Source organism: Ooceraea biroi, chromosome 12 (genome assembly GCF_003672135.1).
Source record: "Ooceraea biroi isolate clonal line C1 chromosome 12, Obir_v5.4, whole genome shotgun sequence".
NCBI classification, from domain to species: domain Eukaryota; kingdom Metazoa; phylum Arthropoda; class Insecta; order Hymenoptera; family Formicidae; genus Ooceraea; species Ooceraea biroi.
This window is the reverse complement of record NC_039517.1, coordinates 8,731,069-8,745,245: the sequence shown is the minus strand read 5'-3', so window position 1 is coordinate 8,745,245 and position 14,177 is coordinate 8,731,069. Positions and strand designations below refer to the sequence as shown.

The 14,177-nt window shown below is 37.7% G+C and overlaps 4 protein-coding genes and 1 long non-coding RNA gene across 7 annotated transcripts; 1 reads left to right on the top strand and 4 right to left on the bottom strand.

Annotated features, from left to right (window-relative positions):
* Window positions 1-74: 74 nt before the first annotated feature.
* Window positions 75-5,172, bottom strand: LOC105281877. The gene is made up of 9 exons (XM_026974340.1): window positions 3,811-5,172; window positions 3,491-3,590; window positions 3,284-3,394; window positions 3,026-3,211; window positions 1,272-2,113; window positions 1,011-1,110; window positions 772-882; window positions 309-464; window positions 75-230 (listed from the first exon to the last, which is right to left on the bottom strand). The coding sequence occupies exons 1-9, from the start codon at window positions 4,605-4,607 to the stop codon at window positions 177-179; spliced, it is 2,457 nt and encodes an 818-aa protein (XP_026830141.1). The 5' UTR covers window positions 4,608-5,172; the 3' UTR covers window positions 75-176.
* LOC105281876 (odorant receptor 33c) lies at window positions 5,078-7,341 on the bottom strand. Of its 3 annotated transcripts, XM_011343413.3 has the most exons (5): window positions 6,505-7,341; window positions 6,088-6,187; window positions 5,781-5,891; window positions 5,524-5,679; window positions 5,078-5,240 (listed from the first exon to the last, which is right to left on the bottom strand). In XM_011343413.3, exons 1-5 carry the CDS (start codon window positions 7,314-7,316, stop codon window positions 5,187-5,189), a joined length of 1,233 nt encoding a protein of 410 aa, XP_011341715.1. In that variant the 5' UTR covers window positions 7,317-7,341; the 3' UTR covers window positions 5,078-5,186. The 3 variants fall into 3 exon arrangements, with proteins under 3 accessions (XP_011341715.1, XP_011341717.1, XP_011341718.1); XM_011343415.3 differs by lacking the exon at window positions 5,078-5,240 and having other exon boundaries at window positions 5,556-5,705; XM_011343416.3 differs by lacking the exon at window positions 5,078-5,240 and having other exon boundaries at window positions 5,556-5,690.
* A 280-nt stretch (window positions 7,342-7,621) lies between these two features.
* Window positions 7,622-9,984, bottom strand: LOC105281875. The gene is made up of 5 exons (XM_011343412.3): window positions 9,056-9,984; window positions 8,749-8,848; window positions 8,496-8,606; window positions 8,198-8,353; window positions 7,622-7,938 (listed from the first exon to the last, which is right to left on the bottom strand). The coding sequence occupies exons 1-5, from the start codon at window positions 9,880-9,882 to the stop codon at window positions 7,885-7,887; spliced, it is 1,248 nt and encodes a 415-aa protein (XP_011341714.2). The 5' UTR covers window positions 9,883-9,984; the 3' UTR covers window positions 7,622-7,884.
* Window positions 8,264-8,554, top strand: LOC105281874. Its single transcript, XR_894384.3, has 2 exons — window positions 8,264-8,355; window positions 8,440-8,554. It is a non-coding gene; the product is annotated as an uncharacterized LOC105281874 (long non-coding RNA).
* Window positions 9,985-10,462: 478 nt separating the features above from the next.
* Window positions 10,463-13,768, bottom strand: LOC105281873 (odorant receptor 2a). The gene is made up of 5 exons (XM_011343411.3): window positions 11,873-13,768; window positions 11,434-11,533; window positions 11,213-11,323; window positions 10,872-11,027; window positions 10,463-10,615 (listed from the first exon to the last, which is right to left on the bottom strand). Exons 1-5 carry the CDS (start codon window positions 12,676-12,678, stop codon window positions 10,562-10,564), a joined length of 1,227 nt encoding a protein of 408 aa, XP_011341713.2. The 5' UTR covers window positions 12,679-13,768; the 3' UTR covers window positions 10,463-10,561.
* Window positions 13,769-14,177: the final 409 nt, after the last annotated feature.

Below are 14,177 nucleotides of genomic sequence, written 5' to 3'. Positions count from 1 at the left end.
TAGTGTATAATATACATATTGGTCTTTCCTTGTTTTAGACACGCATATTTATTAATAGATAAGTAAATTCTCTATTTGTTTAAAATGTTTATCTTTTATTTTTGTTTCAACATAGGATTTTAATTTACATTTTATGCAATCGGCAATTATATCAGTTTTCACACTTTTGGCAAATTTTATGAAGTTAATGTACGTAGCATGTTCAGATAAGCGACCGATGTTCGAACCACCTGTGAATTGGATAAATGACATATAAATCATGCTAAAGTCGCTAATTTTAAGAAACATTTTAAAATCGCACTACTCACATCACCGAAAGTGCTGAGAGATAGCTCGAAGAGATTTGCAGCAGTAAGTTTGAAAGACGAATTAGACATAGCGATTATCAATATGAGAGCGAGACCCTTTTTTTCTGGCAAACGATACCAATCGATCATGTGCGATACTTCGCCGATCTTTTTGCACTGTTTACAGAATTGTTTTTCTCATATTTTTGTTATATTAATTATTACATATTCACATATATGTATAAGAGCTACTTTCTAAAATAAAGGAAAATAAAATATAATAAAGAAAAATCTCGAATTTTGTAAAATTTGTTAACTATTACAATATTTGCAATACAAAAAAGCTATAATATTCGTTTTATTATAAAAATGTAAAGATGTATATTTGTAAGATTAAATATTAACTATATACATGCGACACACCATCAGAATGCAAAGAAATGTTTAATTTCTTTAATTCTTTATTTAATAAGAAGCATTATACCTGTTCGGTAACAAGCTCGCCAATATAACAAAATATGAAAATGTTGAACGTGAGAGATATGAGCAGAATAATATACGTTACATAAGTTGCAGGTTCTTGACTTCCCCATTCCTGCAATTGAAATGAAAATTCTTACGGTTAGAAACATGCCGACACCATAAACTTTGTTGTAACACGTTGATATTGCTTAACAGGAACATTGCACTCGGTGATACGTACTTTTTGTACGATATGCGTACCGTGATAGTATAATATCCAAGAAAACACATGTTTAACGTACATCCCGCAATCTCCACAACAGATATCTCGCGCAGAATATTGTCGATTAGCGCTATGAAACTGCAAGGCAATGTTGAAAATATTTGATAAACAGGAAAAACGAAATACGATATCAGCTCGCAGATAAATGATTAATTATTTAAATAACACAACGAATGATGAGAAGAACGACTGACGATTCTCCTTAAGGCGTACAAGTAAGCCTTAAAAGAATAGCTCACCGTAAGATTGCCACATGCTGATGCACGATCATCGCCAATCTGTTGTCCACGCTACCGCAGAGATCCTCTCGTCCGTCCACCAAGTGCTCGATCCACTGTATGAGAATCTCCATGCGGCCGTATGCGTGCATCGCAAACACAGCTGCCAGGCTGCAGGCACCAGTTGTGATAGAGTGCGCGACGAAACCCGAGAGGCACTGCACCCAGAAGAAGATCTCGCTAATGGGACTATGTCGCGCGTCGACGATCACTCGGGCGACCGGATACACCAGAGGCCGATATGTCAGGTTGTCGTCGTCCTCCGTGATTGTACCCTTGCTGAACGGCAGGGCGAGATAGTAGAACACAGCACCGCCGTACATGAAGAACGCGCAGATCACCACAAGACGACGGCCGAACTTCGCGCTTTTGATCATGATGATGCGGTCATTCTGGTACCGCGTGTTCATCCAGTCATTCTCGATGTATTTGATACCTTTACGAATGTCGTTCTCACGGAAGATCAGCGAGGAGTACTTGATGATAGCCATCACGAAGAAACTCACCGGCCCGGAGAGCTTCAGAGTATTGTAAGTGTCTTCGATCTCGAGCGTCATATAGACGACTGTCGGCACGAGGATGAAGCCGATCAGACCGGTACAGATCACGTTCACCAACGTGTACGTATATCTTTCCATCGACGAGATTCCAGCTGACCTCGGCCAGGCGCCGAGGGGCTGGAGGAGCCAACGGTTCAGTTGGATACTCAACCGCATGTCTTCCTCGTGATCGTGAACTAATTCGACTGAATTTGTCTTTTGGATAGGATCTCCCTGCATCGTTAAAACGCGAGCGCTTGATGGCTACTGAAAGGATCGCGGGTAAGCTCGAGCGCGGAAAGAGCACTGCGACTGCGCCAACCTTCGTGCAACCTGCTTTTCAAGAAATAAGTGGTCAATGCGATCAATCGTATCAGGAAGTTGGAGGGTACGTTTTACAGTTGTATTGGTAAAAACAGGATAAGGAAAACTTCAACCCTCGAGTGATAGGTCAATCGCTCTTCATGAACTATGATTGCGCGCAAAACTTTACGCACACGAGCGGTTTTCTCGTCGCATGGTTCTTTCCGCGAAAAAAACTCAGTTGACTCTATAGAGAGTTGATATATGGAGCTATATACGCGAGAGAATCTTTTTGCACTGTTACAATTATTTCGTTAAATATTTTTTTATCTTTATATCTGTACCGATACTTTATATCTGTATAAAGATTTGATACATATAGTTATATACCTTCTGTGTGTATTGGAGATTCATAGATGTATGTGAGTACTAAGCAAATATATACATATTATTATTTATTATACAAGAAATTTTATTTTGGAATATTTATCTAATATAATAATATATAATATAGTTTTTAATTTTTTGATATGCATATTTACATGGTCAAAGTTCGAAGCATATTCAAGTATGCGATAGATGTTCTAATCACCTAAAATGATTATATATAATTATACATATACATATAATATATACATGCACCGAATACACAGGACGTTAACGAAATGTTGAAAGCTTATTCTGCTGTAAAGCACGCATTTGACGGTCGAAAGAATAAGAAAGAATAAGTTGTAAATAGAACAAAATTATCAAAAAATACCGATAAATTATTCGAAGGTATCTTACATAACAATTGAATGTGCATTTATTATTAGCGTACTATATATTATTTTATGTATATCTGCATCAGAATACGTTAAACTTAGTTTATAGAATTTGCCCATAATTGTTTTCGATACTTACAACACCGAATGTCGCGATAGACATGTGAAATACTTTTGCAGCTGTGATTTTGACAGTTATTCTTGATCGCAAAATTATTAATATCAAAGCAAAAACAGTTTTACGCGGTAAATAGTACCAGTTTGTCATGTAAGCTGCCTCACCGACTTTTTTACACTGTTGCAGAATTAAATCCATGCATCTTTTAGCATCTCATGAAGCTTTTAGATAAAAATGATATTACTTTACCTGATCCATCACGAGCTCACCAAAGAAACAGAATATAAAAATATTAAACATCATCGATATCAACACCATGATATAGGATATTATGGTATTTGCGCTTTCTTCATGCAACTCCTAAAAGATAAAAAGTGCTGATAATGCTTAAAATAAAAATATAAAGAAACGAGGATAATTAATCACATATTCACCTTTCAGAAATGTTTAGCGTACCGTAATGGTGTAATATCCTAACATACATAAGTTGAACGTACAGCCGACTAATTCCACAAAACATATCTGACGTATAACCGTTTCCATACGTGAAAGGAACCTGTAATTCAAACGTCCAGCAATAGCCGCAATGCTTCCAACATTCAACATTCTTATTCGAATATTTTATAGAGGTAAAAAATATTAACTTTTAAGAAAATGTATTTAAACATAAGAGAAAATTTGTAAAATAATATAATTATGTGAATTTGTTAACAATCGAATCAACATATATATATATATATATATATATATATATATAATTTGAAACTTCGTCTTACCTTAACGCTCGTAAATGACGCTCAATAATGTTCGCCAGTCGTAGCTGAAGAACTTCTCGCTTCTCGTTGACGAGCTCGTGTAGACGCAACATCACCATGTTCAGTTGACCGCAGGCATGCATTGCAAAAACGGCGGTCAGACCGCATCCACCAATCGTGACATTGTTCACCACGATGATCGAAAGAAACTGAAAGACTAGTACGACTTCGTAAACCGGGCTGAAGCGGGTATCCACGATCATGTTGAAAGACGGACACGGTAAGCGACCAAATGCCACCGTCTCGTTGCCGATGACCTCGATTATCGGTGACATTCCTCTCGCCAAGTTGTAACTGAGAATTCCACCCTGCATGATCAGCGCACAAACGCCTGCTATAGTGCGTCCGATACGAGCGTTCCTCAGCATCACTTCACGGTCATGTTCCCTCTTCGCCATTCGCCAATCGTTCTCCATGTGCTCGATAGATCTGCGTATGTGACTGCCGTGATGCAGCAGTGAGCAATAATTGATACCACCCATGAGACAGTGACTGAAAGGCCCTACAGCCTTGAGCCTCAGACGAAAATCTTTCTCCTCGAAGATTATATATAGCATGGAAGGTACCACGGTGAATGCTATCAACAAGTGGCACGTTAATCTTAGTACTGTTTTGAGAATGTTTCTGGTGACTGAGTACTTCATTGAAGATTCTGGCCAGGCACCGATCGACTTCAGCAACCAACGGTTCACCTGGAGACTGTAATCGTTATCTCGTCTGTAGGTGTCTATCGCGGACTCGTGGGTGGCACACTTCATGGTTGAAGATCGCGGAATCACTTTAAATACTGATCGCTGCACCTGGCTGTGTTTCTTAACGGAACAATAATCAACAGCCAGCGTCTGCGCGGACGCGCGAGAAGCGGGAGAGAGAAAGAGAGAGCGAGAGAAATTACCGCGCCGGTCTGAGGTTCAGATAGAACGCAATCGATATTTATGGTATCACCACCTTGCTACAAATCGCAGCGTATTGTGCAAGTGATACAAGCGGTAACAATACAGTTTGTTGGAGTTACCGTGATAAGCCAGCGAATGTAATAACATTTGCTGTTACTATCTCCTTTCTCTTACAAATTATTACTCTTAGCTATGCATTATAAATAGAAGTGTGTTCTTTAATGTAATGATTTCTATAGAATGTATATGTTCCTGATAAAAATCGTGTCGTTATTAATTAATGATACTAATTAATGATATTATTAAGGGGAAGAAAGATATGCTCATTCTTATCATCGAAATGTACCCTACGTTACTACATTAATTATTAATAAATTACATAAATTTACAAATGATCCGTTTGCAGTAATTTTCATATTCAGCTTATATATTTAGTTTTTGCTATGTTGCTACCGTTCTGAGTATATTTAGATATGCAAACGCTGTTTTCATCACCTGAAATGATTAGGATCGACAAATCTATGTTAATGCTTTTGCATGTAGTTTGCTGTAAAAGTGTCTTAGTATCTTTATTTATTTTGTATTAGCAGCATGAACAACTTTATTTAACATATTTGGGTATAATACCATTAATTAAATAATATAATAGCTAATATAAATATAATAGTTAAAATTGAGGTCTTAAGAGAAAATTTATGGAAGATTATAAACATAAATTTGAAATTTTGTTACTGATTCAGAAAATTGTTGATATTTGGATTATATCAGACAAACTTACATCTCCAAAAGTTGCAATAGACAGTTGAATCATTTTTCCGGCGGTTATCTTTATGACAGTATTCGATCTCGAAATTATTAGGATCAAGTCGTGTGCAGTTTTATGATGTAACCGATACCACTCTGTCATGTACACCATTTCGCCTACTTTTTGACACTGTACAAATACTGATTTGATCTTTGCTTTTTCAATTCATAATAATTTTATTTTAGAATATTATGGAAAGGAAGAAACTTATATATGTACAACGCAGCTACCTGATCCGTGAGAATTTCAGCAATGTAACAAAATATAAAAATGTTGCATGACATAGAGATAAATATAGTGAAGTACGTAAGCAAATTTTTGGTATCATGTAACTCCCATTCCTGTAAATAACATGTATATGTGTGTATATACATATATATATATATATAGTGCGAATAAAATTGGTATGACTAAATTATACGCATAGAATGATTTAAATATCGTTTGTGATATAATACAAATATTTAGAATATCATACACACAAACACACAAAATTTGCATGTTACAATTATTACAGCTTCTTGAAGTTTAGCGTACCATGATCGTGTAATATCCGAGCATGCATATATCAATTGTGCACCCCAGCAACTCGATGAGACATATGTGATGCATAATCGCTTCTATTTGCGAAACAAAACTGAAATCCAATCACGCACGCATTCAAATCCAATCTAACGCTACTTTTTACGTAATACACAAGAAAATCTTTTACTCTTTTAATATATTAAAAAATTTTAATGCATACAATATTCCTAAAGCTACGTAAATATTTGATTAAAATAAAAATTTAATAAAAAAGAATAGAAAGGAAAATCACTTTCATTAAAGCTTCAAATTCACTTCGAATATTTAAAACCACAATACTCTATATTCTGTTATTCAGACATAAGTTTTAGTAAAAATATTTAAAATAGATGTTAAATATTGATATATTATTATAAATAACTGTAGTACCTCAGTACACGTAAATGATGCTCCACGATGACAGCCAGCTTTCGATGATTCGTCTTGAATTCACCTTCCGTCCCATCAACCAATTCGTCCAGTTTTATCATCAGAATATTCAACTGGCCGCAGGCGTGCATGGCGAAGACCGCAGCGAGGCTGCACGCGCCTACCGTGACAGAGTTCACTATGACGGTCGACATCAACTGGAGACCAAGCACGATCTCGTTCGCCGGACTGTACCTGACGTCCACCAAGTCTGTGTAAAATGGACAGGGCAGCTGGCGCATCGTGATGGTAATATTGCCGATCTGCATGATCACCGGCGTCAGCACGGTGATCACGCTGTACGAGCACACGCCGCCCTGCATGAAGACCGCGCAGAAAGTGGATACGAACCGACCGAATCTGGCGTTTCTCAGCATTACCTCGCGATCGCTCATCCTTTCGACCATTTGCCAATCGGTACGCATGTGGTCCACGCACTTGCGTATCTTGTGGCTACTCGACAGCAGCGAACAATAATTCGCACCACCCATTAACCAGTGTATCATCGGACCGAAAGCCTTCAGCTTCAGATATACGTCCGGTTCGAAGAGGATATACAGTATGCATGGTATCACCGTGGACGCGATCAGTGAGTGGCAGGTGAACTGGATACCGCGCGAGAGAAGCTTGTTCATGATGCTGATCGAAGCGCCAGCCCTGGGCCAGGCTCCGATCGGCTTCAGGAACCAGCGATTCAGCTGAATGCTATATTCGCTGTCCTGCTGGTGCATGACATTACGCGTGACGACCGCGCCAAATAATGGTTGCGACATGATGTCTCAAGCGGATACCGCGAACTATTGAGCGATAATGTTGCTGGTAACAATTGCTAAGCAATAGCGGTAGCAAACTGTCGTCGTTTCCGACGCTTGCGCGTCTCCACGGTTTTTTTTAAGGAGTATAGTTCGCTCAAGAGAAGAGGCTTTTCCAGACGATGAAGGGGTTGAAGCGATCAATATGTGCGGGTGTGTATGGGTTTAATGTTGCTTAATGTGTAGTTCGTGCATGTCCACTCGGTTGCATTTGGATGGAAAAGTAATTTGCGTCAAACATGGTAATATACAATTCATTAATATACGAGCTGATAAGAACTTGTGCATGTGATACTATTTTAATTTTATTTAGAGGCGCTACAGAACTGAGGAAGCTTCTATCCTGAAATAATATTAATTAACAAATGATATGGTGTGACATTACATACTTTGACTGTTCAATTCAGAGCACAGTCATCAATGTTCTATGAAGATGTATGTGCTCAAAATATTTTATTGCTGCTATGTATGATTCGTGAGAGATTAATTTTACTCGAGATAAGTATACTATAATTTATATTGTACTTCTTCAAATCGTAAATGTTCGTAGCATATTTAGGTATACGACAGAAGATTTAATAACCTATTTTTAAAGAATAAATTCGTTATTAGAATATTTAAAATATTTAAAGTTTCTAATTTACTAAATACTATTTTTCTTGTCGCCATGTATAATACAAATGATTCTATCAGAAATTTGTTCTTAAATTAATTATTTCATTGGTTAATATAAAAATTTTTCTTCTTTATTTTTTATAAAAAATTATCCTCTTGTGGTACAAAATATTAATAAAGTTATATAAAAGTAATATAAAAATATGATATCTGAATATAATACTTACATCGCCAAAACGGCTAATAGACAATTCGATTATATTTCCGGCAGTAAGCCTGGTGGTCGCATTGGACATACAGATTATTAGGATGATGGCAAGACCTTTTTTCTTTGGTAACCGGTACCAATCGATCATGTACGAGCTCTCACATACTTTCATAGTCTGTAAGAAGATTACTTTTCATCTAATTTTATTATAGATAATTATCAAAAAACATTATTTTAAATTATTTTGTATCTTATTATTAGTTATCAAAAACTGGCGCGCTATAAAGGAGTCTTGCGGCAAGTAATAACGGATGTACCTGTTCCGCTAAAAGTTCACCTATGTAACAGAATATGAATATATTGAACGTAACCGAGACGAGCAGTATTAAATATGTCAAGCCGCTAACAGGTTGCTTAAAATCCCATTCCTACAATATGCATAATCGTTACTTGCAGAACGATAATAAATTACCAGTTTATCAAAACGGAAGATATTTTTTGTGATACAGCATTATCTCTAACAATATGCAGTATAAATATATTATAAAAATTGCAAATGTATATATATACCATCATACAGTAATATCCAAGGAAACATATGTTCATGGTACATCCCACAACCTCCACCAATGATATTTCATGCAGCAAATCCTCAGTTAGCGATATAAAGCTAAAAACGACTCATGTAACAATCTCCCGATGCATCATCCACTTTTTCCATTTAAAACTTATTATTTATTACATACGAATAAATTTTATCAAATGTATTAATTTAATTCCATTGTTATATAATATTGACACAGAAGTAGTCTACCTTCCTTAGTCTTCAACAATCTTTCGCGAACATCACATAATCCCGGCGCGAAGTCAGACTTACTTCAAAATGCGTACGTGCAGTTGGATCATGCTAGCCAGTCGCTCGTCCACAGTGTCGTTTACTTCCTCGCGGCCGTCAACCAGGTGATTCATCCAGGAAATAAGTACCTGCAGTTGGCCGCAGGCGTGCATCGCTAGCAGAGCTGCCAGGCCGCATGCGGCTACCGTGATGTTGTGGGCGACGAAACCTGACAGCAGCTGGATGAAATAGAAGATCTCGTTGACGGGACTGCGACGCGTGTCGACGATCACCTTGGGCACCGGGTACACCAGCCGGCGATACGTCATGTTACCATCCTCGTCAGTGATCTTGGCACGAGTGAGCGGCAACGCCACGTAGTAGAACAGGATGCCGCCGCACATGAAGAAGCCGCAGATCACTACGAGCCGGCGACCGAAGTTCGCGTTCTTTAGCATGATATTCCGGTCCTCCGTGTATCGCACGTTTCGCCAGTCGCCCTCGATGTACTCCACACACTTGCGAATGTCGGCCTGGTGCACGATCAGCGCGCAGTACTTCATCACGGACATCATGAAGAAGCTGAGCGCGCTGGCGAGCTTCAGCTGGTTGTAGAAGTCCTTCATCTCTAGGACGATGTACATGCCGCAGGGGATCAGAATCAGCGCCAGCAGCCCGTAGCAACTCGCGTGCAGCGTTCTGCAGCATACCGCCTCGATCCAGGAGCGGTCCGGCGATTTTGGCCATGTGCCGATCGGTTTTAGGGTCCACACGTTCAGCTGTACGCTGACTTGTAGGTCATCCTTGTAGTCTCGATTGTAGATTCTGGGTTCGTCGCGAATACCAAGATAACGAGTTCGGTTCGCCATTGTCACGGTGCGACGACCAAACGCATACTGAGAGCAGCGAGACTTTGCACTCGTCCTTGTTGTGATTGCTTGCGCTTGCGCTATTTTCCGGATTTCTCATGGAAAGGAAAAGGGGAGCCGTCGTGGAAAACGTAAACGGCAATCGCAGAGAAGTTTGCGCGATTATCTCGAAGTATACTTTTGCTGTTTCCTGCAAGTGCATTTTATAATAGCTACCCCGTTGGCGAACGCAAGGGAGACAATGTAACGTTATATCTGGACTGGATTCCATTTCAGTGTAGATAATTCCATTTCAGTGACAGAAAAATACATACAAACTGGCAACCGCACAACGGAAATACGCTTTGATCTCTGTAATGCGTCTGGGAAGAGAAACGGGCTTCTCGTCGAAAGTGAATTGTGTTTCAAAGTGCGAAACAGATAAAGGTAAAAAATAAATGTTATATAAATACCACTTTAACAGATATTATTATTTTATGATTCCTTCGTTGGTACGATTTGAATTATATAATAACCTGAGTTTGTGAACGAAAAGATGTCGTAGGATGATGTGAATCTCTGACAATCAAAGACGAAATTCGGTTTGCATGAATGTTGTTATTTAAGATTTCGGATTACAAGTGCTTGTTCTCTGTATAAGACAGTAAAATATTTTCATGTTATGATGTAACTCGCGCGATTACAGCGTGACTGTTCGGAGCAAGTTCAGGTATGTCATTGCGGTTCTAACAATCTAAAAATGTGATAAAAATTAAATATATAGAATATACATATATATATTATTATAATCACGATCAAGTAAATATAAAAAAGAATATGCATTTAGAACGAAAATATTGTATCGACCACCATAATAACCGATGTTATTAATTAATAAAATATTATTACTTAAAAGAAATTATTTGTGTGTAGTAAATATCATTTTATCATAAAAGTTTCTCTTTTCTACTATTATATCGTAGGAGAAATGCAGAAGTAAAGCTGCTTACGGTGCCAAAACTGCTGAACGAAAGATCCATCACTTTACCCGGCGTGAGCTTCGTAGGATGACTAGCCGTGGCAATTATTAGGATAAGGTAACGAGCTTCTTTGTTAGATAGACAGTACCAATCGATCGTGCAGGAAGTTGTATGTACTTTACTGCCCTATTTGATGTACAGTACAATAAGTGTTGCAATAAATTACGATTTCATTATCACGATTTAATAATTGCAATTTGATATAAATTTATCTCAGACATACAATTTGTTATAATGTTTTTCATTATGCTATATCTTTCGGTTTAATATTTTATGTATCTGCATATTTCTCTTTTATTCGCGTATCATACCTGAGTACTTAAAGCGTCTCCAATGTAACACAATATAAAAATATTAAACGTAAATGAGATGAGCATTATAAAATACGTCAGAGATGAGAGTGCATCGTTACGTTCCCATCCCTAAAATATGTATGATTTTATTAATATTATTTTAAGCATGTGTAAGTGTATTACGAGAGATCCGCATCCAATTTGTAGAAAGTTGGTGGGATGTTATCGCATTTGCCTACCGTAATCACATAATATCCTAGGAGACATAATATCAAAGTGCTATCAATAATTTCAATAAAACACATTCCTCCTATAATGTCTTGTATGCGATCTACGAATCTAGAATTGAACAATTGTTTTAGCTTACACAAATATCATATAAACAAACCACGTTTCTTAAATTAATAAAATATTTTTATGAAACATATTTTATTATAAAAAGATTCTTAGACTATTAAATCTCATTAATTCAAGAAATAAAGATATTTAGTTTCTTTAAGTTTAAAATTTCTGAGAAGCGGATATTTGTAAAATCAATTTTAGATAACATCACAAAACATTTTAACGAAATTTATGTAATTTATTGCAATGCGATATTTTCACGCAACTAAATATAATAAATTAAAGAGATATTAACAATGGTTTAATGAAAGATGCATAATCATTTCAATTACTCACTTACGTATCCTCACGTGATGCATGATAATCATCGCGAGCTTTTGAGCCGATGTACAATCTCTCGGCCGTTGGTCCTCATTCGACAAGTTCTCCAACCATGCGGCCAGCATCTCGAGTTGCCCGCATGCGTGCATGGTGAACAGCGCGGCGATTCCGCACACAGCGGCCATTACAGCATAAATAATAATGCCGGTCAGTAAATGTAGCGAGAACACGATCTCGTAAGCAGGGCTTTGCTGTGGATCGAAGAAGATGTAATAATTGCTCTGCACCAGTGGCCTAATCGTGATGTTCCCGATGACGGTTTTGCCGCGAGCGATCGGCTGGATCAGGCGATAAATGAAGCCACTGGTGAACAGAAACAACGTAGCATAGATGAGGATGAAGCGGCCGGCTCTCGCATTGTCCAGCATGATTCTGCGATCGTTCACGTCCCGGACGTTCCGCCAATCTTCCTCCACGTGTCTCACGCATTCCTTGATACGATCCTCGCGTAACATGAGCGCGTAGTACATGGCAGGCACCATGCTGTAGAAGCAGAGCGCACCGAGCATCTTGAGTCTGCCCGTCAACGTATCCACGATCAGAAACATGTACAACGCCCACGGTATCAGATTGAAGGAGAGTAGGAAGCAACACACGATCTTGATGACTCCTTTGACGAGTGTCTGTCGATATCTAGATTTTTTCAGAATCGGCCACACTCCGATCAAGCTCAGAATCAATCTGTGCACTTGCACGGTGTATCGTATGTCATTCTCATAATTGGAGTTACACAGATCCGCGCGCTCGTACATAGTAGTCATCAGATCAGTGCTAGAAGCAATTCGGATCTTGTGCAGGAGATACTTGTTCACCAGGTGGTTGCGTGATCACAACTGACGTACGAAACCGCGACGAAACTTGCCTGTATTGTATGCATGTTCTCGCGTCTGCGTGGGTGAATCACTTTCGGTGATTCGGTCGTAGTTTGCTTGTAGTTTGAAGTTTAGCAGAAAGAGCTGCGCGATTTTTTGTTGATTGAAGATAATTACACGGTGGAATCGATTCGTGTAATGAAGAGGCTACTAGCCACCTTGTGTCAGGACATAGAACTGTCATGCTGAAGCAGTAGCAGTGCGTAAATTGCTAACTACGCGAACAGCGATTTATATCTGATTTTGATATCAGATATCAAGTAAATTAAATTCTTAAATTGAGAATCTAGCATTAGTGAAATAATAAAATATATAGAAGTTACGTGCGAGAAATTAAATTTTAATGCGTTGTTACTGATGAAAGTGGAAAATTGGTGCTTTAACAGGAAGTACTCGATCAACTTTGTTGCATTCATTGAATTTGAATGGCTTATGCGTGGCTGCTCATCCGGATCATTTTTGACGTGAGTTTTGTAATTAGTTTCACAGGATAACCGTTATGAGCAGTTTCGCATTTCGGGACGACAGATGGATAGGACTAGAAGCACGAACATGATATGTTTGATGACAGATGTTTCCTCTTTCTCTATAATAAGAACATACAATGTATTTATATGCACGAAACTACTCCCGTGTAATAACAGGGCACGTGAAACGGTTTGCGCATTGCTTGGCGTGTTCAACTGCTGCACAAGTTTTTAATACGTTGACGAGCAAACGGCGATAATGCTTTGTATAATACACAATGTGACACTGTACGACTTCAAACTAAAGTTTGAAGTTATGATCTGAAAAAAATTAATGTCAATTTGAACTGCATACGCTATGTATGTTACTGTATGTTAACGACAATAATGTAAGTAAAACTTTGCAATTTATTATCGTTAAATTTATTATAGTTAAGAAATCCTGTTATGCTTAAATGATAGTGTTTAATTGCAAATTACGAGTTCGTAATTGTGAAGTAATAATAATATATAAATAAATAAATAAGGTAAATAAGATAATAAAGAAATAAAATACTATATAAATATAAAAATAATTTCACATTTCGTAATACTGACACAGAAACGTAACTATAAAAGACTTCACAAAAAATAACTCCGCGCTACTAGTTTCAGAAAAGTTGCGGTGTATTGATCATTTAATGGTTGAAATGGAGTTCTGATGATAAAATGGTAGATCTTTTCGATGACTTTTCCTTGCAATTTCCTTACAATTTTCCTTTTAATTACAAAATGCGAGACGTAGACAATCTATCTCTTTCTTCCTTGAATAAGGCATATCGTAATAATTACTGCGAATCTTGTATAATGTTATTAATGAAATAATTATCGAATCGAATTTCAGTTTCTTCCAGGATAAATATTTTAAGAAAAAAAGGAGCT